General features: G+C 38.4%; 2 protein-coding genes across 6 annotated transcripts in view; both read left to right on the top strand.

Moving 5' to 3' along the window:
• Positions 1-382: 382 nt before the first annotated feature.
• rab32 (RAB32, member RAS oncogene family) lies at positions 383-19,960 on the top strand. Its single transcript, XM_004083496.4, has 3 exons — positions 383-813; positions 15,586-15,863; positions 18,891-19,960. Exons 1-3 carry the CDS (start codon positions 600-602, stop codon positions 19,038-19,040), a joined length of 642 nt encoding a protein of 213 aa, XP_004083544.1. The 5' UTR covers positions 383-599; the 3' UTR covers positions 19,041-19,960.
• Positions 19,961-20,668: 708 nt separating this feature from the next.
• adgb (androglobin) overlaps positions 20,669-26,950 on the top strand; it is a 29,065-nt gene continuing 22,783 nt past the window's right edge. For 2 of the 5 annotated variants that reach the window (XM_011491638.3, XM_020714581.2), the window contains exons 1-6: positions 20,669-20,873; positions 21,094-21,226; positions 21,381-21,473; positions 22,289-22,360; positions 22,457-22,609; positions 25,869-26,008. In XM_011491638.3, the coding sequence (XP_011489940.1) occupies positions 20,803-20,873; positions 21,094-21,226; positions 21,381-21,473; positions 22,289-22,360; positions 22,457-22,609; positions 25,869-26,008 (662 nt within the window). In that variant the 5' untranslated portion in view covers positions 20,669-20,802. The remainder of the gene's footprint in view (positions 20,874-21,093; positions 21,227-21,380; positions 21,474-22,288; positions 22,361-22,456; positions 22,610-25,868; positions 26,009-26,950) is intronic. The other 3 variants (XM_020714580.2, XM_011491636.3, XM_020714579.2) reach the window with 2 other exon arrangements.

The raw sequence follows: 26,950 nt of genomic DNA, 5'->3' as shown, positions 1-26,950 counted from the left end.
ATTAAGTAAACAGTGAAATCTGACACAGCCATCTGTTTTCTTTTTAGGCTTTTTCAGGACTAAATAACTGTTAATCGAAATTTTATTAATGGAAAAAAAAACATTTTTTACTATTATTACTAATTTTTTACTACAAGTAATCATTATTTTTTTGGTTAAAAATTGCAATGTTTAGACAATTTCTAATACCAACTAAAAATGCCTTAAGCATTTTTTAAATTATTTTTTGCTTGTCAGAAGAGGGAAACAAGTCACTTCCTTCCACTTTGTAACGTGGTGAACATGTCGAGTTAAATGCGCAAATTTGAGGAAACTTTTGATATTGACGGCTTGCCATACCGGCAGCAGACAGACGTTTTGCTTGACATTTCCGGGTCCTATGACTTATCATGTGCTTTCTGTGTGGCGGTGGACGGAGGAGGTGCAGGAGGAGCCAGGAGGATTAGAAAGTAGTGGAAATAAGAAACAACAACTCTTTACTTCCTATCGGCTCTCAGGCGGCCTGGCCCTTCTTAACAGTCGTCTTTCGCTCCTGACTGCACACATACATGAGCTAAAAGCAGAAGCGGCCCCACAATTTGTTTGTCGTCAGTTCCAGCATGGCCGGAGGTTCGGTGTCTGAATGCAAGGAGTATCTGTTCAAGGTTCTGGTTATCGGAGAACTGGGGGTCGGCAAAACCAGCATCATCAAACGCTACGTGCATCAGCTTTTCTCGCAGCACTACAGGGCGACGATCGGGGTCGACTTTGCTCTCAAAGTGATCAACTGGGACAGCAAGACACTGGTCCGGTTACAGCTGTGGGACATCGCAGGTAAGGAGCCAGACCCGGTCATGTGATTTTTTTACACACGAGACAGACACGGTGAAAAAGAAGAGGGGGAAAACGTTAACTTTCAGAATAAAAGTTGAGAGATTTCATCATGAAAGTTTTGTCATGATGGTCACCGAAAATGAGACGGTTTCAGTTCTTGTTGCGCACAAAACCTTCAGATAAGATCAGTTTTGTGTCTATTTTCTGATCACTGCTGCTCATGATTGGTAGTGTAATATAAGTCACGTTGTTGTTTTGAACTCCGCCTCTCCACATTCCGTCAGATGAAGCAATTTTGTCTATAAAAACAAATGTTATGGGTCTTTTGTACGGTGGCCGTGAAGTGCAAAAACCCATTAAAGACCGACTCCAATGAAAATCGGGGTTTTCTCACGTTCTTGCAGCGTTTTTCTCGTGATGGAGGACGTGCATAAAGAAATGTAACCCTAGATTTGCATTTCTGAGTATTGCTTTTTTGTAGATCAGGAGCAGATGAAAAAATGCAGTTAGAAAAAAGTAAGTCTGTTGCAGTGACGTAGGCGTTCCAGTCAGCAGACAAATAGATCCATGGATGTATTTTTTCCCCGTCTGAGCTGTATTTGGCTCAAAACTGTACGGCTGGATAGTTGTTGCACCACCAATGTTAGGTTGGGGGTGTGAGGGGCTGTAAGCTAGCAAGAGGTGGTGTGAACAAAGGGATGATGGGAAGTGGGGGTGGACACGCTCACTTTGTGCCACCAGTCCTGCCCACAACTCAGAGACAAATTTCCGATGAACTACTGCTGCTCTATGTCCTAGAAAATAACACAAGTTTTTTGATTTTGGCTAAAAAAACCTGTATATTCATAACTAAAAGACCACTGGGAATGCTTTAAAAAATGATCATGAGATGATTGTAGTTGTACTTTATGATCATTATTACAAAAAAAAAACAACAAGAAAAACAAATCATAAAAAACAACTTTACATTTTAGAAACAAAATTCCAGAAACCGAAACACAAGAAAAGAAAGAAAAGCATGTGAAATAAAAATGAAATGTTTCAGAAAACAAAAGATATTTCCAAAAAAAAAAAAAAACAATGTTGATTTTTTTTTTCCCCAAAGGCGTCTTCAATGTTTGCATACTAGTTTTATGATTAGTGCGGACCATGTCCAATATCGTTTTATGCCAAATAACTTTTGGTTGAAACGATTGAAAAACATAATGTTCCATTGAAGTTAACCTTTCCGGTTTCTTATGTTTTGTCGTTTAACGTTTCCTTTTGATTTCTGTAAATTGTATTTGTTTTATTTTGTTTCATTTTTTTTTTGGAATTGTTTTGCTTTTTAAAATTTTGTTATGATTTCTAAAATGTAATGTTTTTTTTATTATTTGTTTTATTATTGTTGTAATCTGACATGATTTCGCATTGAGTTGATTTGCACTTCAGGGATAGTTACGCCCTTTTATTTATTGTTGCAGTGTCACCATAACGTTGCACAAAAGCTGTTGTAATTCCCCGAGCATTCCAGTTAAGTCACTTTTCCATAATGTTTCTAAAACTGGTCCACATGCCAGTGATGCATTCCAGCAGCTTTACAAAGCCCGGCAAAAGGAACGAGAGCTTGCCTGCTTTGAGTTTAAGGTTCCCACAGGGAGGCAGGCAGCCCTTCTCAAACCTCAAATCTGTCATCTGCAGACACAAACATGTCGCACAGTAAACAGAGCAGTCTGTGACTGACGGGCTTGAAAGGACAAGCGAGTGAAGATGAGAAACCAGTGACTAACTTTCAAGTCACCAGTTGCAGCCAAGCTGACAAGGTTACTGCAGATCAGCGAGCAAGAATGAGGGTGTGATGCCATCAGTAATGTCCCATTAGATGCTGTCTTTTCCACTTTGATCTGATTTATCCTTTCCACCCTCCTCCTCCCAAAAAAAAAAAAAAAAAAACGCAACTGACGTCAGGGTTTGTGAAACTGGTCACAATATTGCTGACTGGCTGTGGTGCAACTCGTGAGGCTCATTCATGCTGGTTATCTTTATGTTTGTTGGGTTAAAATCATGTGACGGGGGCCTTTGGACATACATGCATTCTCCTCTGTCATGAGGAAAGCAGCTTTTTTTCTATTTGCTTTATTCCATCAAGTTATTTATGTAAAGCAGGAATAATGGAATACTTTGTTATTTTTTAGCAGTTATTGATTCCAAAACACCTTAATGGGTAAAACTTGGCACACCGTTTTTCAGTTACTTCAGAGTTACAGTAGAGAAAGAACTTTTGTGTTAAGGTTTTTGAAAATCAAGAAATTGACACTTAATTTTCATAGATTTAAATGTGAAAATTGAGTGTAGGTATTAGACTAGGAAGACTGAAACTTTTTAAAGACCTGGACTTAGGGATTTCACAAAAAAATCTATGAGTTATATGACATTGTATGTCCCGGTGGAACTGAAAGCCCCGTTTGGATTATCGTCCTTCCTTTTTTTATTTTAATTTATTTATTTTTTTCCTATTTAAGCTCTTTGAACTAGTCTTAAATATTTTTCATTTGACTATTTCTTTAAGAGAGTTTCTTTTGGTTGTTATAAAGAAGATGAAAATGGACTTTGAATCCGCAGTGGTTCATTTTTTATTGTAATTTATATCTGGGGTTGACCAACCTAACTACTTTATTAAAGAATTAATTTAGGTGCAGACAAAAAAATGCAAGAAATGGAAGAATCACTTGGTAAAAACCTGCATATTTAATACTTTTTCCAGACTTTCGTCAGTAATGGTCTCAAGGTACCTACAGCAGTCATCCAGGTTTATTGCTAAAATGTATTATCTTATTGGGGTTAAGAGGGAGTTTAATTTTACACAAGAAGTCCAAATTTCTTTTATTTTATACCATTAAAACTATTTTTAAAATCACCTTAGTCTTTATTATTTGTTTGTTTTAATGTAACAATGCTACCGGAAAAAATATTTTAAGTTATTGTAGATTAAACTGGATTAAAAAATTTTAAGAAGTTTTTCATTTGAAATTGTTATTTTAGTAAGATAAATAAGTCAATAATCATTAATTTAGTAAAACACTTATTTTTTTTATTTTTATTTTTTACAAAATGTACATTTGCCAAAACACAATGAATGATATTAAAATATTTCAAAGTAAAAAATAATAAAACACAAACAAAAATCTCAATGTGCTTTACTGTCAGACGTATTTAATCTCAAAACACAGACTTGACTTTTTCTTTTGCATGAATCCTTAGAGCATAAAATCAAAATGACATGGTAGACTTTAGCTGTTGGACCTTTCCACGACTAAATTTACTTTTTGCTTGCCGCATCGGCTGCAAAAACAGGTACACAATCCTCCCAGTGAGCTCAGCGGGTAAAACAGCGGGGAGTTCAATATGCCCAGATGAATTGTGCAATGTAGTGAAAATTTCCCATAACAAGATTTTCCCAAAACCTTCTGCGAGGGCCACAAATTCACCATGTGCAAGTGATTAAAGCATGCTGCAAATAATGAAGAGTGTTTCTTGTACATTCTGTTCAGATAATCTCTGCCAAAAACAGTTGTTTGTTCTTCTCATCTGGCTCTTTCACACTTCGTCTTTGGTTAAATACCGTGGATCCTAGTTGCTTTGGCTTCAGAGTGTAGAGAAGTGGGAAAGAGAACTTGCATGCCCATGAGGGCTTGTTGGTCTCTAGATGTATTTTTTTTCCATGTTGGTTAGTGTGTTTTCTGTCACCGACACAAAGAAAAAGGAAACATGGCCTGCCTGTAGAGATGTTCTATTCTATCCTTTGCCTCAAACCGACCTCATATGCTGAAAAATAATCAGGACAGATGGTTCGAAGACTGCTGTTCTTATATTTATACTATCGCTCACAGCGGTGACAGAAAGGGGGCGAACATTTGGGTGCTGGGGAGGTCGTCACAACAGCTTGCGTGTCTGTCACAGATTGATTGGCAGCGCAGGCTACTACCTACCAACCCACGATCCGACAGCCCCCCAGCAATGTCCCATCACTTCAGCTCAGTGTGCAGGGACATCTGCGGTTGAGCGCCAGGGAGGGTCATTTCTGTCACAGCCAGACAACACTTTATTCCAGGAGAAAAAAACACCAAAGCACACAAACAGCCGGAAAACACTCATTTAGGCAAAGGTACCTTTGTACATTTTTCTTGAAGGTACTGGACATCCTGGAACATTTAGGGTTAAATGACAGAGATACTAAACTTCATTATTCACACCTACACTGAAGCTGCTGACGGGTATCTGAGGATAAAATAAGTAGCAGAGTGGGGGTGTTGGAGCAAAAGCTCAAGGTAAGTCATTAAGGCCATTAATAAATGGTTTCTACGCCATTCCAGTATGTTATAGCTAAAGGGGGAGTAAATCTCATTCTGCCGTTGAGCTGTTTAAAGTTACACCCACCTCAGTTGTGATTACAGTTTGGGGGAATGATAGTAATCAGTGCCTTAGATAAGATGGAGGAAGTTGGTGTGAAGAGAGTGCGAACCGAACCCCCTTTCACCCAGAATTGCTACTTTGTCATTGGGGTTTTTTAAAGCCTGGAGACAAGTTGATTACCCACTGTTGTGGGGAGTAGAAGAAGCATGCATTTTGTACATTTAAAATAAAACACTTTAATAAGTTTGGTTTGTATAAGAAGACCTTTAGTAACATTAATAGATTTCCTCCTTAAACACCCACTAAAACACTCAACGTCTTTTGTTTCGTTCCACCGTCACATGATTTGACCCTGTATTCCAACTCCTTAACCTTTTCCTGTGCAGAAGGCAGGTCTCCACTGAATGATCTCAAGAGAAGTTAAAAAGAACACAAGATCTCATTGTAACAATATCAATTTATCTATAGGTCTACATTACTTTTGAAGTATTTTGAGTCACTAACGTACAAATAGCAAAACTACCTATCTAAAAACATTCTGTATGGGTGTCTTAAAGGAGTTTTTCCCCCTAAGTCATTATTAGTTTGATTGTAAGGGAGATAAGACAATACAATGAGCACACAAAAATGTATTCAGTTTTAAATATGCATTTTGGGTAATTTCATCAGCTGTTTTAGTTTTATAACAGTGTAATCTATTTAAACTAGTAGTTAATTGCAGAGATTTTGTGATTAAGAAAAACCCATTTCTCGTTAAACCAGAAGAAAAGTTTGAACAGTAGATATGTTATTATGTCAATACATTTTTTTAAAGGTTTTTCTTAGATGAATAGACACAACTGGCAAAAACTGTATATTTTGTAGGGTACCTTGCCAGTGAAATAATGGTCCAGCAGGTTTTTTGGTTCAGTTTAACTAGCACATGACAAACTACATTTCAGTTTTAACCCTGAACACCGAAGCTTTTGCTCCAGTGTTGACATTTTTTTGACTACCGTAATCGTTCACGCAATTGATGTAATTCCTGTCGATTCTGAGGTGGAGAAAAGCAGCTTTGCGCCATGAAGCTACACTTTATGTTGCTAATGTGTTGCATATTGGTATAAAGCCGATATAAAAAGTAGGTTTTCTCCGTGTCAGAATCAGATGATTCCCATTGACTGCGCCAATGGTTGAAGAGTTAGTTACTGTAGCTCAAAGAGTGTCTGTTATTTAGGTATCCCCAACGACATCTCGGGTGTCAAAGGTTAAATACTTAGTTTCAACAAGCAGTCATAAAGTTAATCTCTATAGTGGCAATGGATTCTAATTTGGATAGACCATTGCAATATGGCTAAAGAGCAGACAAACCGACAGACAGGCCCCTCTGTTGCTTTATTTGGAAGGTATTCGTCATGATTTCAATGGTCTCGTATTTTTTGTTTTGCCTAGTTAAAGGACTGATCGAACTGGTCCTATTATGGTATTATGGTCCCTCTCAAGTTTTGCTCTAAACAATCCTGTTCCCAGGCAAATGGAATCTGTAGTGTTTTTTTACATTTTTCAGTTAATCAATTCAAAATCAATTTTTTATTGTATTTCCAAAAGTTGGAACCTGAACTCTCCATTTTATCTGCCTCTTAAGAGTTTGCTTCACACTGAGAAAAGACAAAGATCTGAGAGGGCTTGGCTTGTTCTACTGTCAGATATTATTACGCATGTTCTGTCGAACATTTGTTGTTCATCTTGAAGGGCTTTGGTCTTTTCCTTTGAACTTGACCATCTTGTCAAATAGTTGAGCCTTTCCTTGATACTGTGCTAAGATGTAGATACTATAACATTTTTGCAAAAAGACAATATTATAAGCAAAGAGGCATTACTAATAGGGGGTGTGACGATAACTGGATCACCGCATCACCACGGTGATGAGTATACCTCATAGTTGTTTTTTTTGAAAGTTCTGCGTGGTGCGTGATTGGAACTATAAAAAGCACATTAAACACATTCACCTTTGCTGATAATTTACTTTCTCTCGCTGACACACATACACATAGTCATTCTAAAACACCTATATAGTTAGTTAATTAGTTAAATAGGTAGTACTTAGTCATTACTGTTATTTGTTAATAAAGAGTTATGCGTTGTAATAGTATTCATTTGCGACGCGGCCGCCGGGGGATTTAGTGTTCGGCGGGGACGGGAGGGCGTGCGGTTAACCGCGACACCGCGCCCCCTGGTAGTTCATCACCGCGGTGATCAAAAATCCCACACCGTCACAGCTCTGATTACTAGTGTTTTTAGTCGGGTGTTGTGCATAACATTAGTATCTATTTTCTCGTAAATGAACCACCACAATGGCACATTTAGGTTTTTATCCCAGTGATGGGTTTGAACTTACCTTTTACCTTTAACTTAACAAAAAGTCTCAGTAGCTTTTTTCAGCTGATATTCAACAGTCCTTACTGAGTCCTTACATTTGAGGTGCCATAAAATTGCGATAAATAAATACAAAACACAAAAAAATCTGTAAAACCTGACCCAACTTGAAATATTGTCCGGATTTTTTCCCTTTTTGGTGTAAGCATAATTGAGTTTTAAACGTATTTACCTCTTTAAATAATGGTCTAGGAAAATACCATAATCAAAGTAATTGAATTGGGATCAAATATAATGTAAAATGAGAAGACAACACAAAGACCTTACTAAAATTTAAAAAAAAATGGCTATAAAATCCAAATAATTAAAGTAAGAACATATACAGGAACAAACGAGTTTGGTAACTTTCTGTACAATCTGCAGTCTGTATTTAGACCTGCGAGGTGGGACAATTTTAAAAGGATGGATGGCCTCCATCTTCCCTGCCTGACTGGTCGTCTGGGACAGGTAGAGGTCATGCAGGGATGGCAGATGGCAGCCGGTCACCCATGCTCCACAATATGAGGGATACGCTACAGTCTGCTTCTGTTCTCAGCAGTAACAAAACATAGCAGAACACAATAGAGGATGTGAGGATCAACCAAAGGTTAGGAATCTCAAAGGTCACGGTGGTCTTTAACTTTAGCAGATTTAACTTTTTTAGGAGCTGCAGAAAGAACATCCTCTGTTGGCTTTTAAGTGAAACGGCTGATATTGAACTCCCGCTTACCCAGGTAGCATTGTTTGAATAGGGGAAACACAAAATAAGAGCTTGTTCTGTAATTAAATGTATACAATTTTTAAAAAGTAATTACAACTTACAACAATGAATCTGCCTTTTAAGACCAATTTTGATGAAAATTGTTTTTTTGTCGTTTGTAACAGGTTCTTGTGACATTTTTTTCTGATGATCCAAGCTCAAAATTGTTTTTCTGATTGGGTATTTTAAAAGTCTTTTCAAAAGTTGCGTTTTTTTTTCTTTCAAAAAACAATCATGCCCCTAAAAATCTGGAGCCTTATAGGATTAATTTATGGCTGTGATTAGTGATGTAGAAGCAATTTTATTATAATATCTAATTATTAATTAAAATTAAAAGACCAAATATTCCATGACCAGGGTTTTGGCTGCTATGGCACCCACCTTTGACTGCCACCCAAACCACATTGCATCGACCCCTTTTGAGCTCACCTGCAGGTAGTGGGACCACTGGAGAGTGATCCCACGTTGTTCCTTCAGGCTGGACCCGATCGGGGTCCCTTCAGAGGAGCCCCAAATACCAGGCGCTCGCTTGTGTGCCCCAACCTTTGGCCTGAGGTGTGGCTCCGGTGATGCCGATCCGGGTGACGTTACGAGATCTTTGATCGTACTTTTCAAAAAGGTGTTCTGAACCTATCTTTGTCTAGCTCATCACCCTGCCATGGGAGTGTCTACCAGGGGCAGAAGCTCCAGACAGCATAGCTCCTGAGATCACTTGAGCACTCAAACCCCTCCACCATGTTAAGGTTGAGGTTCAAGGAGGGGAGCCACTGCTCCTTCACATCGAGATGATCCGCTTTAGGTGGCTTGGGCTTCTGGTTAAGATGTCTCCTGGACGCCTCCCTAGGGAGGTGTTCTGGGCGCGTCCCACTAGGCAGAGGCCCCGGGGAAGACCCAGGACCCGGGGAGAATGAAGTCTGGGCATCTTTGCTTTGACTGCTGCCCCCGCAACCCGGTCTTCGATGAGCGGAAGAAGATGGATGGATGGATCGATGGTATTAAAAGAGCACTGGGATCACTTTTTAAATCTCTTAAAAGATTTTTGGAGTTGATCTTTAAATGAGAAGAATTACATAAATCTCAGAATTGAATTTAGGAATTTTAAAGATTATTTTGACTACATTTTTTTATTTTGTTTATTGAAAACTTCTCCAAACCACATTCATTTAAATGTTGTTTCTTATTAAATTAATACTAAGATAATTTCAAGGTGACACCAACAACTGTGGAATCAAATGTGTAATTTTTAAATGTTCAAACTGGATCCCACAATAGAACATGCTGGACACACAGTTTATTCAAAAAGCACCAGTTTTGCACTAAAGTGGTTTTATTTAAAGTCAATGAAATATATCATGTTTTCAAGATTTGTTGACATGAGTTACCGTAATAACTTTAAATAATATACCATTTCACATTATGAAACTTTTCCATCTTTTATAACGCATAGAAAACTAGTGTCACTTTGGTGTAAACTGTGAGGAAATTATGTTGGAGTTTCCACTAAATGGATGAGTGATCAGTTTTGTAATATTTGCAACCATTAAAGATTTGGATCATATTTCATTACTGGTTCAGGCATGCTGAAATGACTTCCCAAATCTTAAAAAAGCAAACAAAAGAAAAATCTGATATTGTGCAACAGATTCTGTTATTGTGAGGCCTGATTTCTGAAAGCTTAATTTAAGCAGCAGGTCTGAGTAAAAGGTGAAGGGGAAAGAGAAGGGTAATTCCACTTAAAGTCTGGGATTTTCCCTTAGCTCGCAGCCTGTTCGGTGCAGAAGTAAGCTGTAGTAAATCATTTCTCACATGCTGTGGACAGGAATGTAAAGTCATGTGTTCTTCGGTCCTGCTTTGCAGAGTCGTGCTTTGGGCTGCTTTTTCACTATTGTTGCCCTGCGTTGTCTTTATTTTAGCAGTGTTGTGAGGGAGGGGTCACAGCCTGTTGCCTCCTAACAGACGAAGCTGGCTGCTGTTGCTGCTGTAATTTCTTGCTTGGATAGTTTCTATGGTAACCCGCCCACAAAAGCATGCACCGCCATGGAGGAAACTGGGGTTGCTGGGTCTTTGGATAACAAGACTTCACTTTGGATCTGCTTCTCTTGCGCCGCAAAACAGAAACAGCACGGTGCCCAGAACTGAAGCGTTTCACCGAGTGCTTCTGTTTGATGTGCTGCAATAAGCATCTAATTGTGTTTGAAGGTCATGAACTGAATTCTTTTCAATTAAAATTCCATCAGGGCCCAGCATCATGATGAATGGACTCGGATGTACAGGCTCTATAGTTTGCAGGCAGTTGCCTCATGTTGTGCGTTTGACACGTCTTTGTTTTTTCCCCCTGCAGCTTCATGGTCTGCGGCATTTCAGTAAATGATCATTTGTTCATGTAGTCCCTTACAGAGTTCTGCTGATTGAGTTAGCAGCATATGACCCTCATTAATGTTTTCAATATGATTTTGTTCGTCCCTGTTGTAAAAACAAAAGCAAATAAAGTATTCAACTTTACTTTTGCGCTACTGTATTAAAATATATGGCATAAAAGCAATTCAATAAGATATAAATAATTACACAATGCTAAATATCAGTAAATTAAACTGCTTGCTCAATTGTTAGATTTTCCTCATTTTTAAAGCTGCGGAAGTTGCAACATTGGTACAACTGAGCTTCCTTAACCCTGTAAGGGTTAAAGAATAGACATAAAAAAAATTTGGAGGGGGGTTGGAATGTTTTTTTATGCTATGTTGGGTGATTTGATAACTTTTTTGCTAATTTAAGATGCAATGATATTGACACGTTAAGGAAAAAAGCACCTTATTTACCCACGGTATCAAATGTCACCAACATATTTTAAACATGGTGTAACTGTTTTTATAAAGCGCCAATTATCAACTTATTTTCAATTTCCTTTCGATGCAACAAGTAGTCAATTTAAAAATGAATAAGAATAAATGGGTATTCTCACTATAAAGTTTTACAAATTAGCAAAATTAGCCAAAAGTGTTTGCAATTTCATAGAAGCAGCCGTTTTGAAAAGCCCTTTTACTGCCTCTAGTGGAATGATAATGAACTACAGGCAGTAGAACACATGGACCAAGTTCTATGAAAGGGTTCTCAGAAATGTGATACAAATGGTTATATTTGAAATAAGCTTGCTTCTTCCCACTGCACTTTTCAAGCAATAAGTCAATCTCTATTTGACTTTAGTTAATGATTTAATTAAGCAGATGTGTTTAAAGTACCTTTTTTTGGTTTTACTTTCTGTTTTTTTTATCTTTGCATGTCATCATTTCTGTAATGAGTTTGATTCTTTATTGTTTTGACTACAATGCTTGAAATCAATCAATCAATCAAATCAAAATCATGTTAATACTTTGACTTTGTATTGTGCTATTTTAAGGTGGCTCTTTCTTTCTTTGAGAACTTGGTATATACAGGAAGACAGATGGCTGATAGGGTTCAACAGACTCAAAAACACCAATAAGGTGAAGTTGAATTCTTCACGTTTGGCCGTTTGATAAATTATCCAGCGAACCCTGTGAAGTAATAGAATAGGACTGAAACAGATTTGAGAATGGTTCTTGGTTCTAGTTTCACTCAAAGGATAAAGCAGACATGGCCATGGAAGGTAGCTCCAAACCCTTTCTGAAGGTCTTAATGTAGGATTCAAATTAAATTGTGAGGTTGTTCATGGTAAATAGACGCTACCAAAATACACTTAAACTCCAACAATTCCAGGCTTTTTAGATAATATCAGCAACTAGACAGTAAATAGATCAGAGCATCTGTCAGTCGCATCATTTGGTCCTATGTTCACATTGTAAAAGCTAACCCAGTTTTGAAATGCCCCTTCTAAACACAATGACTTTCCTTTATTTGATAACTTCCTAAACCTGTTCACTTCTAGTTAAGTCATTGTGGAGGCTGTCAGACCATTAAAACGTCAAAAAGTGCCCTGAAAATGATGAGGTCCTTATTTTTGTCTGTACCCTGCCATGGCCTGCACTTTTCTGGACGTACGAGCTGTAGAAGCCTCAAAATGAAATCCTTATTTCAGTCCATCGGCTCTTTATCCCAGTGTGTCGTGTCTCTGGTGAATTCACCTGGGGTTATATCGGCCAAAATTAGACTCTCAATTATGAGCAATTACCATCAGGCCTGTGGGCCCCACAGTGTATTCGCTCTCACACCCGCACTGCACCACACCGCTCTTGTTCCTTGCGTGGTTGGGCAGGCAATAAAGTGAAAGTATGCTGGGAGAAGCTGCACTCACACTTCCACAATCTTTTTTTTTCGGTTCATTTTCTGTTTTGTGAATTAGCTGCCTAATACACTCTACAGTTCCACCTGCCCTGTAGGCTTTCTTAAATGAAAACAGTGGAGCATGAACATGTGTTGAGACTTTTGCATTCTGTCACACATCATTGGAGGCCAGTATTTGCATAGATCTAGTTGTATCACTACTGTTTGCACAAAGAAAATTAGGATTTATTGAAAAAAAAAGTTTAAAAAATCCTGCGTCATCTTTCTTGACCAAATCTTTTAGATGTAGTTAATGTTAATATTATATCAATTATTTTACTTTTAAATTACATTGAAAAGGCTTCATAAATGTAAAAAGTATTACCTTTTGCTTTCTGATATATTAAAAAACAAAAAAATGGAACAATGTGTTCCAAAATGACAAAATCTAATTTGGTGGCTTAAAAACCAGAAAAGACCAGTCCTTGTTCTTGAAATCACAACATTTGTGACTTTTTGTTGTTGTTAAAACCTGATCGATTGGTCTTTATTCCCATCCTCCTTTTCATTCTTTACACATTAAACATGGTTAAAATGCTTTTTGCTGATCAAAATACAAAAACGTTGAATTACTTATAAGTTTGCAAAGCAAATTGGTGCGCTAAGCAGGTATTCACTTTATAACTCTATGTCTGCTTTTAATAATAACAAACCTACAAAGTAAAGCCCAGCTCCCTCTGAAGCGGTGGTTTTTTGTTTTGGCTGCTCAGTAACGCCTGCCAGAGGGCTGCATTTTAAAAAGGTGGGATGTGTCACTGGTGATATTTTGTGCTTCGCTGATGTAATGAATTATGGCAAGATCTTCCAGAGGGGGCAGGGGGCATCCAGTGATATGGACTCCCAGCAGCTTAAAAACCCTTTCTCAGTGTGTTTGTTCTATTTCTGAATCTGCACCCATCTACTTGATTTCTGTGGTGTTCGGTGTTGTTACACGCTAAGCTCTAACAAACCTCTACCTCGACTCTGTACGCTGATTTGTCCCCCTTAGGATGAGTCTGATGATGGTGACGTCACCAGCATAGTCACTGTTGCTGCTGGACGAGTAGACAACAGTCATACGTCCACAAACCCCCGTGGGAGCTTGTGCTATGACTGATTGAGAAGGAAGAGGTTAGGGGTCTATTCTGACTTGCAGTGAGGAACTGTTTGATCCATGAGCTAATGGAACAAAGTCCAGCAGTTTATCAACCAGTTTGGGTGGAATGATTGTATCAAATGCTGAGATGAGGTGAACAAAAGAGCAACCTGACCCCTCTCTGAGGTGTTGCAGTGTGGGCACATATCACTTTGGGCTCCTTTGTTTACCTTTTAGCCATGAAGGTAAGGTGATATGAAGGGGTGGGAATGTCATGCCTCAGAGTCATTTCTCAGATGTTGGTCACTGACTTCATACAGTGAGAATGAATGGTTTGTGTCTGCTAGACTTAAAAAAGTCAAAAGAAATCCACATGAGCTGGTTTGGACTATCCCAGGTAATCTGTCAAGTCCAGTAGCTTTCATGGATTGACCTTTCTTTGAACCCTCTGCCTGTGGTTCCTTCATTTCAACTACAATTCCACAGATGTTGAGTTTTGTTCGCTATCCTATTAAAGAAGCAGGATAACTTTTTGATGCATGCTGTTTTCTACCATCTTAGAAGTTTGGGAAGTTCTCCAGCCATTTGGGATCCTAGATAGTCCTATTAATTATGGGATTATCATTCTTGCTGCTTTGAATCCTTGGTCTGGTTATACCAAAAATGAAAAATAGGACCTAATACCTTTCTTCTTTATTCTCATCACTAGGGGCTCCACTTGGATGGTTAAACATCCTATATGGTTTGGAGTTCAGCTTGAAATGCAGCTTACCACTCCCCAAGCACACGTGGAGAACACATTTTACTGTATTGTTGGGTGTGACAGTAGTATTACTCTAAAGCTGAGCTGAATGTTATGGTCCGGTCCAGTCCAGTCTGGTATTTTTAGTGTTTCTATTATAAAACTGACCCATTAGGCCAGACTGAATCGTACCATTTTTGGGCCCCCATTGGTTGGAGGTCCACAGCAAAATGGAATGGACCGGTTAGGGCGAAGCTACTGTAGAAACTCGTTGATTGGCTGAAGGTCACAATGGCAAAAGAAAACTCATAGAAAGCCGCTATATTTCTCTTCTCCATCTGCAATCTTCTGTCAAACAATTTAAATGCTTTGGATTTACAAAGTACCTAAAGCCAAGTGGGAAATAATAAGCTGCTGGATGACCTCCATTGTTGTTGTTGAAAACTTCACACCGCATGTGCAGTGACGGTCCAACTATGAGTAAAAAAAGCTCACCTATATTACCAGAACCATTCTAAAACAGACCAGACCAGATCAGATTGCACCACTTAGTGGAAACAAGGCTTAACATGTAACTTTAACAAAAGTTAACAAAAGCTGTCAGTGTTTTCTGTTGATAAAACTATGTATTGAAAAGTAGGCATAATGGCTAATAGAGAGAGAGAAACGTCCTTGTAGCCATGCCAGATGTTTCAATAGACGAGATTTAGAGTGTTCATAGTTTGGATGTTAATTAAGCTGTTTTATTTATAGAAGTGCATTTCTTTTGATGGTTTTGTTGTTGGTAAAGCTAGCCATATTTTACTTGTGGCTATTCTGGATTCCAATGTGGAGTTGCCTTTTAAATGCTCTTTATTTTTTGAACTATTATTTCTGATAAATTAATGAATCATTGGAGGAATTTGATTGTTGGTAGCTACCTTGTAAAATATATGCTTTTATAAATACATTCTTTCAATTTATCTGTGATAAAGTTAACAGTTAAACTAGTTCTAAATATCTAGTTTTATGTTTAATTACATTTATGCCATACTTTTGGGGCCAATCATCCCAGTTTTTGCCGAGTTATAAATATTTACCATATTTGCTCTTTTTTATGCCCCTTTTTTTCAGGCCAAGAGAGATTCGGAAACATGACGCGAGTGTACTATAAGGAGGCCGTTGGGGCATTTGTCGTGTTCGACGTGACGAGAGGTGCTACGTTTGAAGCCGTGTCCAAGTGGAAGCATGACCTGGACAGTAAGGTGAAGCTGACCAATGGAAACCCCATCCCTGCTGTGCTTCTCGCCAATAAGTGTGACCAGAAGAAGGAAAGTCCCAACAACACACCCCTTATGGACAAATTCTGCAAAGACACTGGCTTCCTGGGTTGGTTTGAAACCTCGGCTAAGGTGAGAAACTAACCCTCTAGTTTTTAATGTCTTTTTTGTCTAAGTTTATACACAGAACATTCATTTACTTGGTATGATAGGAGACAATACTACACTTATTTAATTAGACCTTATTTTAAAATTTGAAGTCTGTGCATAAAAGGAACCATTTGAGCAAACTTTTCTTTTAAAACTGTTTTTTTTAAATCTTATTCTTAAGTTTTTGGGAAAACAATTGATAATTGCTTAAAATTGACATTGTAATCTAAAAGTTTATTCCACCAAAAAACTAGCTATAAAAACATTCCTTAAACTTTTTTTGTAGACGTTTAAAAAAAATCTAGTGGCAGAAAAATAAAATATGACATCAATGTATTTGGTTTAAAACCTTCATAAAGATGGATAAAGATAAGTAAAACTGTTATTGACATTCTTAGAAATATCCACATTTTTACCATTGCTATTTCACCTTTTCCTTTTTCAAAACTACTAAAAAGATTTCTATTTGAATTGATTTATTTCTTTTATGTTTGCTTCTCTTTGTTCTCTGAATTTTTGAACTTGTCTAAAGAAATCGTGAAATTCCTCAGAAAATGCAATTAATCTTTATTCTGCTCAAATGTATACCTTAAAAATTCCTGATTTGAACTTAAGTATGAGTTCTAATCAGAGGCCCAACTCAAATAGAGCTGCATATGGATCCTGTTTCATACACGAGTGTAATATCTGTTTTGGAGACAATCGTCTGTCCTAAATATACTCTAAAAACATTGTGATCCCGAACATGTTTCTAAGAAACCCTTCTTTTCTGTGCAGAAAGCCTGTCTCCTTTATTTGTGGAATCTCATTGTAATCATTGTGAAATAAGGCAGAATTTTCAGAAGTTTAAGTTTTTAAAAATCCATTATTTTTTCTTTACGATGCTGGATGCCTTTCCTGACACAAACCCTGTATTTTATCAAGGCTGGGGACTGGCACAGGGGGACCAACACTTGCCAGTTAGGCAGTAGGGGTAAGGGTCTTGCTGAAGGACCCACAGTGGATGAAGCTCTTTACGCCCTTTAAGAATGGAACCCTGGTTTCCAAAGCGCCAGTCAACACGCAGCCAACTGAGCCACTCATTTATGCATGACATTGACCCAAAAGTATTTTGAAAAGCTAGTTGAATGTGAGATCGCATGGAAGTGTGGCTGATGTCAACCCCTTTACACCTGAATTTATTTCCAGCAATGACAAAAGAATAAAAATTAAGTAGATGCTAAATTAAGGTCATTGTGGATCCTAATTGGTTTGATGAAAGCTTGCATGCTGTCAAGAGGTTTATGGAGAACATTGTGGTAAATATTAATTTTTATTTTTTTAAATGTGGTAATTTTTTTCTCATGTTCTCTCGCAAATCTGAAAGAAATCCTTTATTTTGCTAATGTCGCTGTGACTGTGGAGAACATCTGTGGATGATATGTATATATAAAAAAAAAGAACGATCACACGACGCAAGCAAATTAGTACAGCTCTCTGAAGTTTAAATCAAGCTTGAGAATCAGAGGTCGAAGAGATGTAATAGACTTTTAGTGTGATTATTGCATGACATGATGGCATGTTTGTGTTGTTTAGGCCACATTGTGCTTTTGGTGTCAGATCGTCCTTGTTTTCTGTCCACAGTTGAGTTTGTGCCCTGAAAGAGCATCCGCACTTAAAATGTATGCAGTTTCAGGAAGTCTAATGGCAGCTTGTCTGGTAACAACTGCTGCTCCATGATGGAAGTCAATTAAATCATCTTTTATTAGCCTTCTATATCATATGTTTTAATGTAAAAAACTCTGTTAAATCGGATCTTAAATATGTAATTTTGTAGTGAAAAAAACAAGCACATCAAAAAAGCCATAGTCGTAATCAAACTGGATCACCTGAAGGTTGCATTAAATAAACTTATCAGTCAGTGATTCATGCTTTCTGCTAATCTAATTAATTATATATGTATTACTCATAAATGTAGCTTCTATGACTTTAAAAACCACTAAATCAAGGCTTATCTTTCTCTTCTGACAAAACTCTGCTCCTGTAAACCTGGGACAAAGGTTTACTAGGGAAAAATAGGACCTTTGTCCAACAAACCTTTGTTAAACGGGTAACGGGTAAGCCTTGGAATGTGTGAAAACTACACTGAGAACCATTTTGTATAAATGAGCCTGTGAGATTACACTGTGTTTCTTTGGCCTGCTCCTCAACAGACCCCAGCCTGGTTATTTCCTGCCCTGTTGATTAGATCGCACAACTGGATTTATCTGAGCGAAGACTGAAGACGTTCTTTAGATAAGGATTGAAACATTTTGGCTCTGCAGGAGGAAGTCCAGTTGATGGAATGAAGCTTTCAGATTTCCTGCTCCAACGCCTCATTTAGTTCATCGGCTCTGCCGAGATGTGACGGTCACAAGGGTTTCAGTTTTGTTTGAGCCTTTTTTAATTTTATGTCCATTAAACTTCTGAATTCAACAAACCAGTAAATATTTTAAAAGACCAGACCTTAAAACATGATTTTGTGTGATTGGAATGAGTTGACTTGATAACCGGAAGCTGAAATTGGGACCCTGGAGCTACGTCATGTGAAGGGTGTTGGTTTGCGATTTGAGTGCTAATCTGTTTCTTTTCGGAGTCCTGTTAAAGTAGTTTTTAATCATTCCATCTTTCAAGCACACCTCTAAAAACTTTAATTACAAATATTGTTGTTTATGTAAAGAAAAAAAAAGCTAAATGTAATAATTGGTAACATTTGTGAATTACGACACATTGGCTTTTTCATTGTTTGCTTCGCTCCTTCACTGTCACCCATAGAAAATGGTTAAGTTCCAAAAGAAGTCAGTAGAGTCGCAATACAGACATCGCCATGTAGGAACCAGACATAGTCATTAAGCAGGGATTGGTTTGAGTCAGTCTGAGTCAACGTCACTCAATCCAGTTCTCTTATACAGTCAATGGTTTTGGTTCATTCTAAAATGCTGTACCACCATCCGTCTATGACGACTTTCTAATATTTGACGTATTCCACAGGACAACATCAACGTGGATGATGCAGCACGTTTCCTGGTAGAGCACATCCTGGCTAACGACAAAGGTTTGCCACAAGAGGAGAGCAACGGAGACCATTTCAAACTGGACCCAAAGACTGCTGCTGCCGAGAGCAAGTCAGGCTGTTGCTAACACTCTGTTCACTCAGATTAGTTATCTGCCTTCCATTGGCAAGGTCCAGTGAGTTCACTCAGCCTGTCGCTCTAGTTCTCTGTTGTACCCTCAAGGAGGAAAATGAACTTTTTTTGGGGTCTTTTAAGCACCAGGGACTTCTTTCTGCACCCATCACGATTTGAACTGCACATCCAAGTTCTGTCTTTTTTTCTTTTTTTTTTGACATTGCTTCAGTTTTGATGTTTTTATTGCAATCTTGAGAATCCTTTTGTCCTTGTTCCATCATAAACTCTTGTATTGTGCTCATAGCTCTTCCTTCTCCCTGGGTCCCACACAATTCCACTCAACGCAAGTTGAGAGATACTGAAACATTGTGGTCGTCACTTTACTGTACATTCTCTCAGTACACTCCTGTGTATGTGTGTTTATTTGACATCCAAGTGTTCCTTGACAATTTAAATGTTTTTGTGTGTTTTGAGTCTGTCCATTGATAAAATTAATAATGTTTTACAGCACAATTGAAGTGTTTTGTCTTCAAATGTTTTAAAAAAAAATTGGGCTTCCCTGTCAAACCTATTACAACGTCCCTTTTGTTTACTGTCACAGTTTGTGATGTCGAATTTTTTTTTCTTCAAACTTTAATAACAATGTGGATCATTTAGTCAAATGAGATGCACAAAGTTTTATTTCATTTAAAGTTACTAAAGGTACTCCATTAGACGTTTGCAAAGGTTTTATCTTAAGACTGATCAGTAAAATGTGAGGTACACATTTAATGTGGATTTGTGTCCTAATTTGTGTATCTCATGACATATAAATGCATAAAGAATCCCTATTTTTACAGTGGATTCATATTCTGTTATTCTGTCAAACTTAAAGAATGTTTTTAACTTGTTTACATTCTCCAGTACATTATTAAAATAAACGTTTTAACATGATGTGCTGTGTAGTTGTCATTAAATTGTGCAATTTGATCAAATGTTTACAAAAGGATCAATCATACATCGTTTTTTATAACATTAAGTCAATAAGTAGTGTTGTTTTAGGATCTTTTCAATATTTTTTTCTGTTTGACAAACACATTTTTCATTTTTGCACCATCAAACTCTCTCTCCGATCATCTGTTGATCTCTTTTAAGAGTTTCGATGGTCTTTTATTTATGTTTATTTCTAGCCAAAATCGAAAACTGTTGTTTTGCATAACATAGCTACTGCAGAGTGGCGGTAGTTCATCAGAAATTCACCTCTGAGTTGTAGGTGGCACTGTTGGCACGGAGCAAGCCTGACTCCCTTCCCGTCATCCATCTGTTACAAGCCAGATAGCAGCTCGGACGAGGAAAACGAGGACGCACACAGATTTAGTCGTCTACAAGTGAATGCATCAGAATGGAGCTGAGCTGGGAGCTTGTGGCTTGTAGTAGCTTCTTCTTCACACCCACAAGCTCTTTCCAACAGATTTATTTTCGTCTGCTACTGATTCATCATGATTTAAATAGAGAAATACAGAGAAATGCTAGTTTAAGGTCATTTGTCTTTATATACGCCCTCTATCATGACAAAAATACCTCGAGAACATGTCAAAACACTATTTTTATCGGAGTAGGTCTTCAAGCCTCCACAGTGCCACGCCCCTAACTACACCCCGCCCCCCTTTGTGTTCGGTTGCTAGGTAACAAGCCAGCACTTACTGACTCAGCAGCGATAGTTTCTCCGCAGCTAAAAAGACTTTCTAATTAGGGGTTTTACACATTTTTAGTTGGCTTTACACTTTATTGAAGGGATGTCTAGTACACACATAAAGAAAAGAGAGTCTTCCACCGGTAAAATGTCCTCTAGTGACCGGCAGACGGAGTAAGTTTGTCTTGTTTGTAACTTCAGACACCCACATACTAGCTTTAGCTTAAATTGTTCAGTCAAAATAACAATATACATAGCTTAATATTATAATATAAACATTTATACTTCATTCCGTTTTCTAGGAATTGCTTAAAATATAAAATAAAGCTACGTGTGGTTTATAAAAGAAATACTGTCAAAGGCGAAATTAAGCTAACCGGATATTCTTTGTCAGGACGTTGTTGTCTGTGTCAAACGCTGACATATTCGGCGGATCCTTCATTTGGCCTGAATGGAACGACGCCGACATCAACAAGGAGAATTGGAGTTCAGGACCCAACACAAAATCCAGAAAACGTCCCAAAGCTGTAAATATCCAGGCTAAAGTATTTACAGTTGGACATAATTTTGTCCCAGCCATTTTCTTCATTCTGTCAGGCCAAGAAGACAATGTGACAGTAAACATGGAATCTGTTAATAATAATATTTGAAAGCTTCTTCTTTTTGTGTGTGTGTGTACAGGATTTTTATGAAGATCCAGAGGAGAAAACATTTCTGCCTCCATCTTTAAAAGCACACAGCTGGAAGCGGCCTGCAGACTTTCTAACAGAACAGGTAACCTTTAAGAGGGAACAAGACATCTGTGGATCTGCACCTGTGTCGTGTTCTTCCAGGATTAAAACATTTAAGAAACCCAGAGGTTTACACGGCATGTGGCTTTTTTTTTAACAGAGAATTCCTAGTTTGAAAATAGCATTTGCTTTTTTGATTGCAGCCATTTATCTTTATCAATCCTCTAATTAAAAATAAAGAACAAGAAAACCAATCATTTACTGAGCAGCATGTGTTTTCCTAAAGTCATGTTCATTTTATGTCACATTGTAGATTAGATGTCCCCCCTTGTCATCTCTAATGAACCATCCTTTACATCAGTACTTGTCTGTGCATAACATTGTTGATGTTATGCATAATTAACTTTGGCAGGACACAAATTCCCTTCGTTTTTTAATTAAACAACAAAAAAATTATATTTTTTGTTTATGCAAGAGAAGTACATCCTGACAAAAAAAATGAAAATGTATCATCAGCCTGGAAATGCTTTAAGGTAGTTGCTCTATAAAGGCTTGGCTCCTTTTCTTTCAGACTGTATTTATAGTCTTTAGCATTCATTTTTATGTTTAGTTTTATGTTAGATGGTGGACTCAATGATCATGGTTAGACCTTGCTTTATGCAGACTGGAGGATCTTGTGGTTTACACAATTGCCTCTGTTCTGAGCAGCATCCCCTTTAAGGATTTTAAAACAATATTTTCTTTTTTGTAATTTTGAATTTCTGCAGAGTTATCGGAAATCATAGAACTATTTTTTTTTTCATTGCTTTTTTGTAAAAATGTCAATAGATCTCAAGACGATAGTTTGCTTGATTGCAGAATCTCACGATTGTTGAAAACCAAACATCCTTTGACCTGCTGACTCCCAATGAGCACCTGATGTTTTGCCAGGTTAGTTTTCACATAGGATTTTTCATCTTTATATTTTCGAACGAATGAGTAAAGATATTCTGCTCCGCCTCTCCCCTCTTCCATGTCCCCATCAAGACGATTACAAGCATCATCAGTGAGATCTACATTGTCTGGAAGCAAGACAACTGGAGGCCTTGGGAGCACATCTACTCGCTGTGTAAAGTGGTGGAAGATCACGTTCCGCTTTACAACAGTTATGGAAAATATGTGGTTAAACTGTACTGGATGGTGAGTTTGGTGCAAATGTTTTTATAAGATATATCTAAAACCGTGCATTTTCAGTCATGACAATAATAAAAAAAAGTTTTCAAAAATGTAACGAAGGCTTTAGACATTGTAACATCTTCTAGGAGGAAGAACCACAATTATTAAAGATGGGTTTAGACGTCTGCATCAGAACAGCCACAACCTTTGAGTCTAACGAAGGCGCTGTGTCTTTGATTGGAGAGGCCTTGGTTCAATGTTAAAAGCCGACAACACAGTATATCATTGTGTCGTTCCAGACAGACTGTCAGCAGAAAGCAGGAAGAAAGATTGACTTTGATAGACCCTGAGATCTCACAGACAACCTTCCTGAAGACCAGATTACAGCAACAGTCTTCTGTCTGTCTCGTCTTCCAAAAAAAAGAAATAAAAAAAGACCATCAGAAAAAATTCATTTGAAATGTGACTGTCTGAATATTACTCAGAATCAGGAGAGCGGGTCACATTAGTCTTGTTCTAAAGTCCTTCCACTGACTAAAAGATACAGAATTAAGTGCTAGATCTAAAAAATAAAGTACCGTATTTTCCGGACTACAAGCCGCTACTTTTTTCCTGCGCTCACAGCCCTGCGGCTTTTTAAGTGACGCGGCTAATTTGTGGATTTAATTAGCGGCCGCCATGCACGTATTTTCGAACTCAGTGAATAGTTTGAATTCTTTATCTAACACCAAGCTCAAGGCATTTTTATTCAACACACCTCTTAGCAGCCAAACAGCATGGACTTGACTTCAGGTCTTAGACACTTCAGTCATGGTTCAACAAAACGAAACACGCATGCCCGGCCGCATCCCAGAATCCTTCGGGGCCATTAGACCCAACGTGCACGTGATCGCCGCTACATTATGATGAAGCTTTCAAGTTAAAAGCAATCGTTAAAGGCAGCGTAAAAAAGTCCACCGTCACCAACGGGTTTGGAAAAGCCGGTTTGCTGCGTGACGGAGAGAACAGCGCATGGAGTGAATGTACACTCAGTTTACGGTTTCTAAGGAAACCGTAAAAGCGGAATTTTGCTTTGAAAAACTCACAGCCTCCGTGTGAGCTGGAGACATCTCCTGCTGATTGAGCTGCGGGGCCGATGGCAGTCTGATGGCTCCCACACGTAACAACGCATCCGCCCCTCATACACAAAACGTACAGTATTAAGTCCGATTGCTTTGCACAGACACGATTCGCTCCGTCCACCGGCGCAACGGGGACGAAGTGCTCCTCCTTGAAGCCGCGCTGGCCAGAGGTGTCGGAGTAGATAGGAAGGGGAGACAAGGAGCGCGCGGGGCGGGAGCGGAGCGCAGAGGCGTCGGCGGAGTGCAGAGGCTTCTGAATTCTGACGCACGCGCCGCACTGAGGCGCGCGTATCGCGCTGAGGCGCGCGCTTTTCAGTCGCCGCTGCTTTATTTTACCGTTGTGTTTTCTAACCAGTCCTGTTACTCCCATAACGCTGCTGCGACACAAGCGGAAGGAGAGCTTTTCCCGTTCACCCCTCCATGCACTGCTGCTACTTGCTCATTCTTAAACACGTACAACAGAATGGCGAGCCGGGCGTTGGCCCCGCCTTTAGCCCCTAAGACTCATGGGAAATGTGGAATCGCGGATGTAAATTTCCTCATTATAACTGAGGGATGTAATGTTGATTATATGGTTACTGTTTGTAATTTTATGTTAGATACCTAGATTGTCAATAAGTAAAAAAAAAAATGAAATAAAAACACCATAACTGAGGGACTTGTGAACAGAATATAGGTCCATGCTGTTTGTCAGATGTCGATACACTCAAATACGTGACCCAGAGGCATAATTGGCACCACCCACAATGTGCTAATGTATTGCACTCACACGTGAATATGGGTGGGTGCGGCTTGTAATCGGGTGCGCTTTGCAGTCCGGAATTTGCGGTAATAAAAAGTCCTGTAAATCATACAAAGTTTTGAGATTTTCAGAAATCAGCTAATAGAACCAAATAAAGTTGAAACCACTTTTACTTGTTATGCTGCACATGGGTAGAACCTGCTTCGAGATCCATGTGAAATGTGTCCCAAGCTTTGCTTCAAGTGTAAAACCTGAGTTTTTTTTTGTCAACTTCAAATTGCTCCCTTTTGCCCCCTCTGGTCATTTGAGGAACTGCAACATGTAGCTCTGAATCTTGCAAAGAAAGGTAGCCTGTTTGATTTGCTGCAGCACCTTCTTCTTTGGTACATTTCATGCTCCCAAAGCTTTCTGCGTCAAAGTAAAAGACCGTTGATTGACTTTGCATGCCAAAGATGTTATAAATATGAAAGTGACTTGCCTTGACAATAACTGACACTTTCTGTGCCAACCACATTATCCTAACGTGATTATTAGGATGAGATTAAGCACACAGGTCTGACCGTTCCCCATTTTCACTTCCTTGCATCTCAGTTTCTTCTTTGTCCATTTGTGTTCACTTTCTGTTTCACCCCCGTACAGTTTTTCTATAACCCCACACAAGAATAAAGGAATACATTCATTTTTTACTGTGTGTTTTCCTCCGTTATTCCAGAACTTTTCTGAATAGCCAGGTTTGATTAATCCAGAGAAATGAGTGAAATGGAGTGTGTCTCCTTCTGCTGTGTGAAGGCTGGCACTGATTGTGCTAAATGTGTCGATGGATAGAGAATGGCACAGCTGGGAACAGGCAGCGAGTTTAACACCTGGTTATGTTTGCTGTCCTTAAACGCGGCGTGAAAATGCTCTGCACGGATAACGGCGAGACGACACACCCTGTAACAAGCTGTGGCAAGATGTTAGAATCCAAGCAGAGAACAGATATCCCAAGGAAATGTGAGAAAACACAATACAAATGCTCCTTCTGCAGTTGATTCTTTTCATCTTTTAGAAAAATTAAGATCCTTGTAGAAATGAAACATTTCTTTTGCCTTGCCAAACCTTTATATTTGACCTGAATTTTTCGATTGGGCCAGAACTAAATGCAGAGCTGGACTCTGATCTGGAATGGTGGCATGTGTGTAAGAAATTGTCTGACTGAATCCTGTTATGACTGTGAAGAACATCATTTATACACTTAGATTTTACAAATTTGTTTTGTCAGATGGTCTATACTCTTAAAATGTATTTCCCAGGTTAATTTTTACTTTTGAAAATTTACAGCCAAATAAGTGCAAAATTACGAATAGAATTATTCTAGAAGTTCACAAGTGCTTGTCCTTAGTCTCTGAGGCTCTCGTCTCTGTTTTGTGTTTGTTTTCAGGGTTCCTGGAGAAAGATAACCATTGATGATGCCATGCCTTTTGATGAGGAGAACAACATGCTTCTGCCTGCCTCCACTTGTCAGTCAGAACTGTGGCCAATGCTGCTGGCTAAAGCTCTCATGAAAGTGGCCAGCACAAAGTAAGTTCTTAAACTGTTCTAGTGAAAGCCTGTGTGCACTACACCATGAAGAATCACCTTTGTTTTAACAAAATTCTTTTGAGAAGACTATTCATCTTTGAATGTTTTTTTTGTATATCTCCGGCTTGTGGGCCAAATTTTCTTTCAATTTGTTCTTAAGCACAAAAAAACGTATAAGAAAAAAAAAAACATGACATGCATGTAAAGCTTTCCCTTGACTTTTTGCACTTCCTACTTTTTAACGCCACATTAAGCGACTGTTATAAACAGGGAAGCTTCTAAACAAAACAAGAACTTTCCCTGACTGTTTCCAAAGTCAAAGCTAAACTACTAGCTTCCAGTGTTGAACACATTTTATCGAAACACTTAGAATTTGTAATCTTGGGGCGGTCGTGGTGTAGCGGTAGGGCGGTCGACCATGATCGTAATAATGCAGGTTTGATTCCCGCCTTGCACACCCATGAGTCAATGCGTCCTTGTCAATACACCTTGCCTCTGGTGGTAGGTGGGCGCCTGCGTTCGGCAGCGGAGCGGCCACCAGTGTGTGAATGTGTGTGTGACTGGGTGAATGGGTCTGTGACTGTAAAGCGCTTTGGGCCTTGTAGGTAGAAAAGCGCTATATGAGTATACGCCATTTTACCATTTACCATCTTTGAACAAAGTTTATTTTAGTAGAAAATCTATTGTGTTTTTGGCAAACTTTTATTTTAATTAAATATTCAATATTTTGTAAATTCAATAAAGTTACAGACTAGATGGAAAAGAACGTGAGTGTTCACAAAAAACAAAAAGACAAAGAAATGATCAAGTTCAGAAAGAGATGGCAACAGATTAAAGTTGTTTATGGTTTATGATTTACTGCTAATACATGTGCATATTTGAGAATAACTGATTTTTAATATGCATACATGCATACATGCATCAAAGCAAAAGGTGGCTACT

This window comes from Oryzias latipes, chromosome 24, assembly GCF_002234675.1.
Source record: "Oryzias latipes chromosome 24, ASM223467v1".
In the NCBI taxonomy this organism is placed as follows: domain Eukaryota; kingdom Metazoa; phylum Chordata; class Actinopteri; order Beloniformes; family Adrianichthyidae; genus Oryzias; species Oryzias latipes.
The sequence above is the reverse complement of the archived record's forward strand: the minus strand, read 5'-3'. Positions and strand labels throughout refer to the sequence as shown.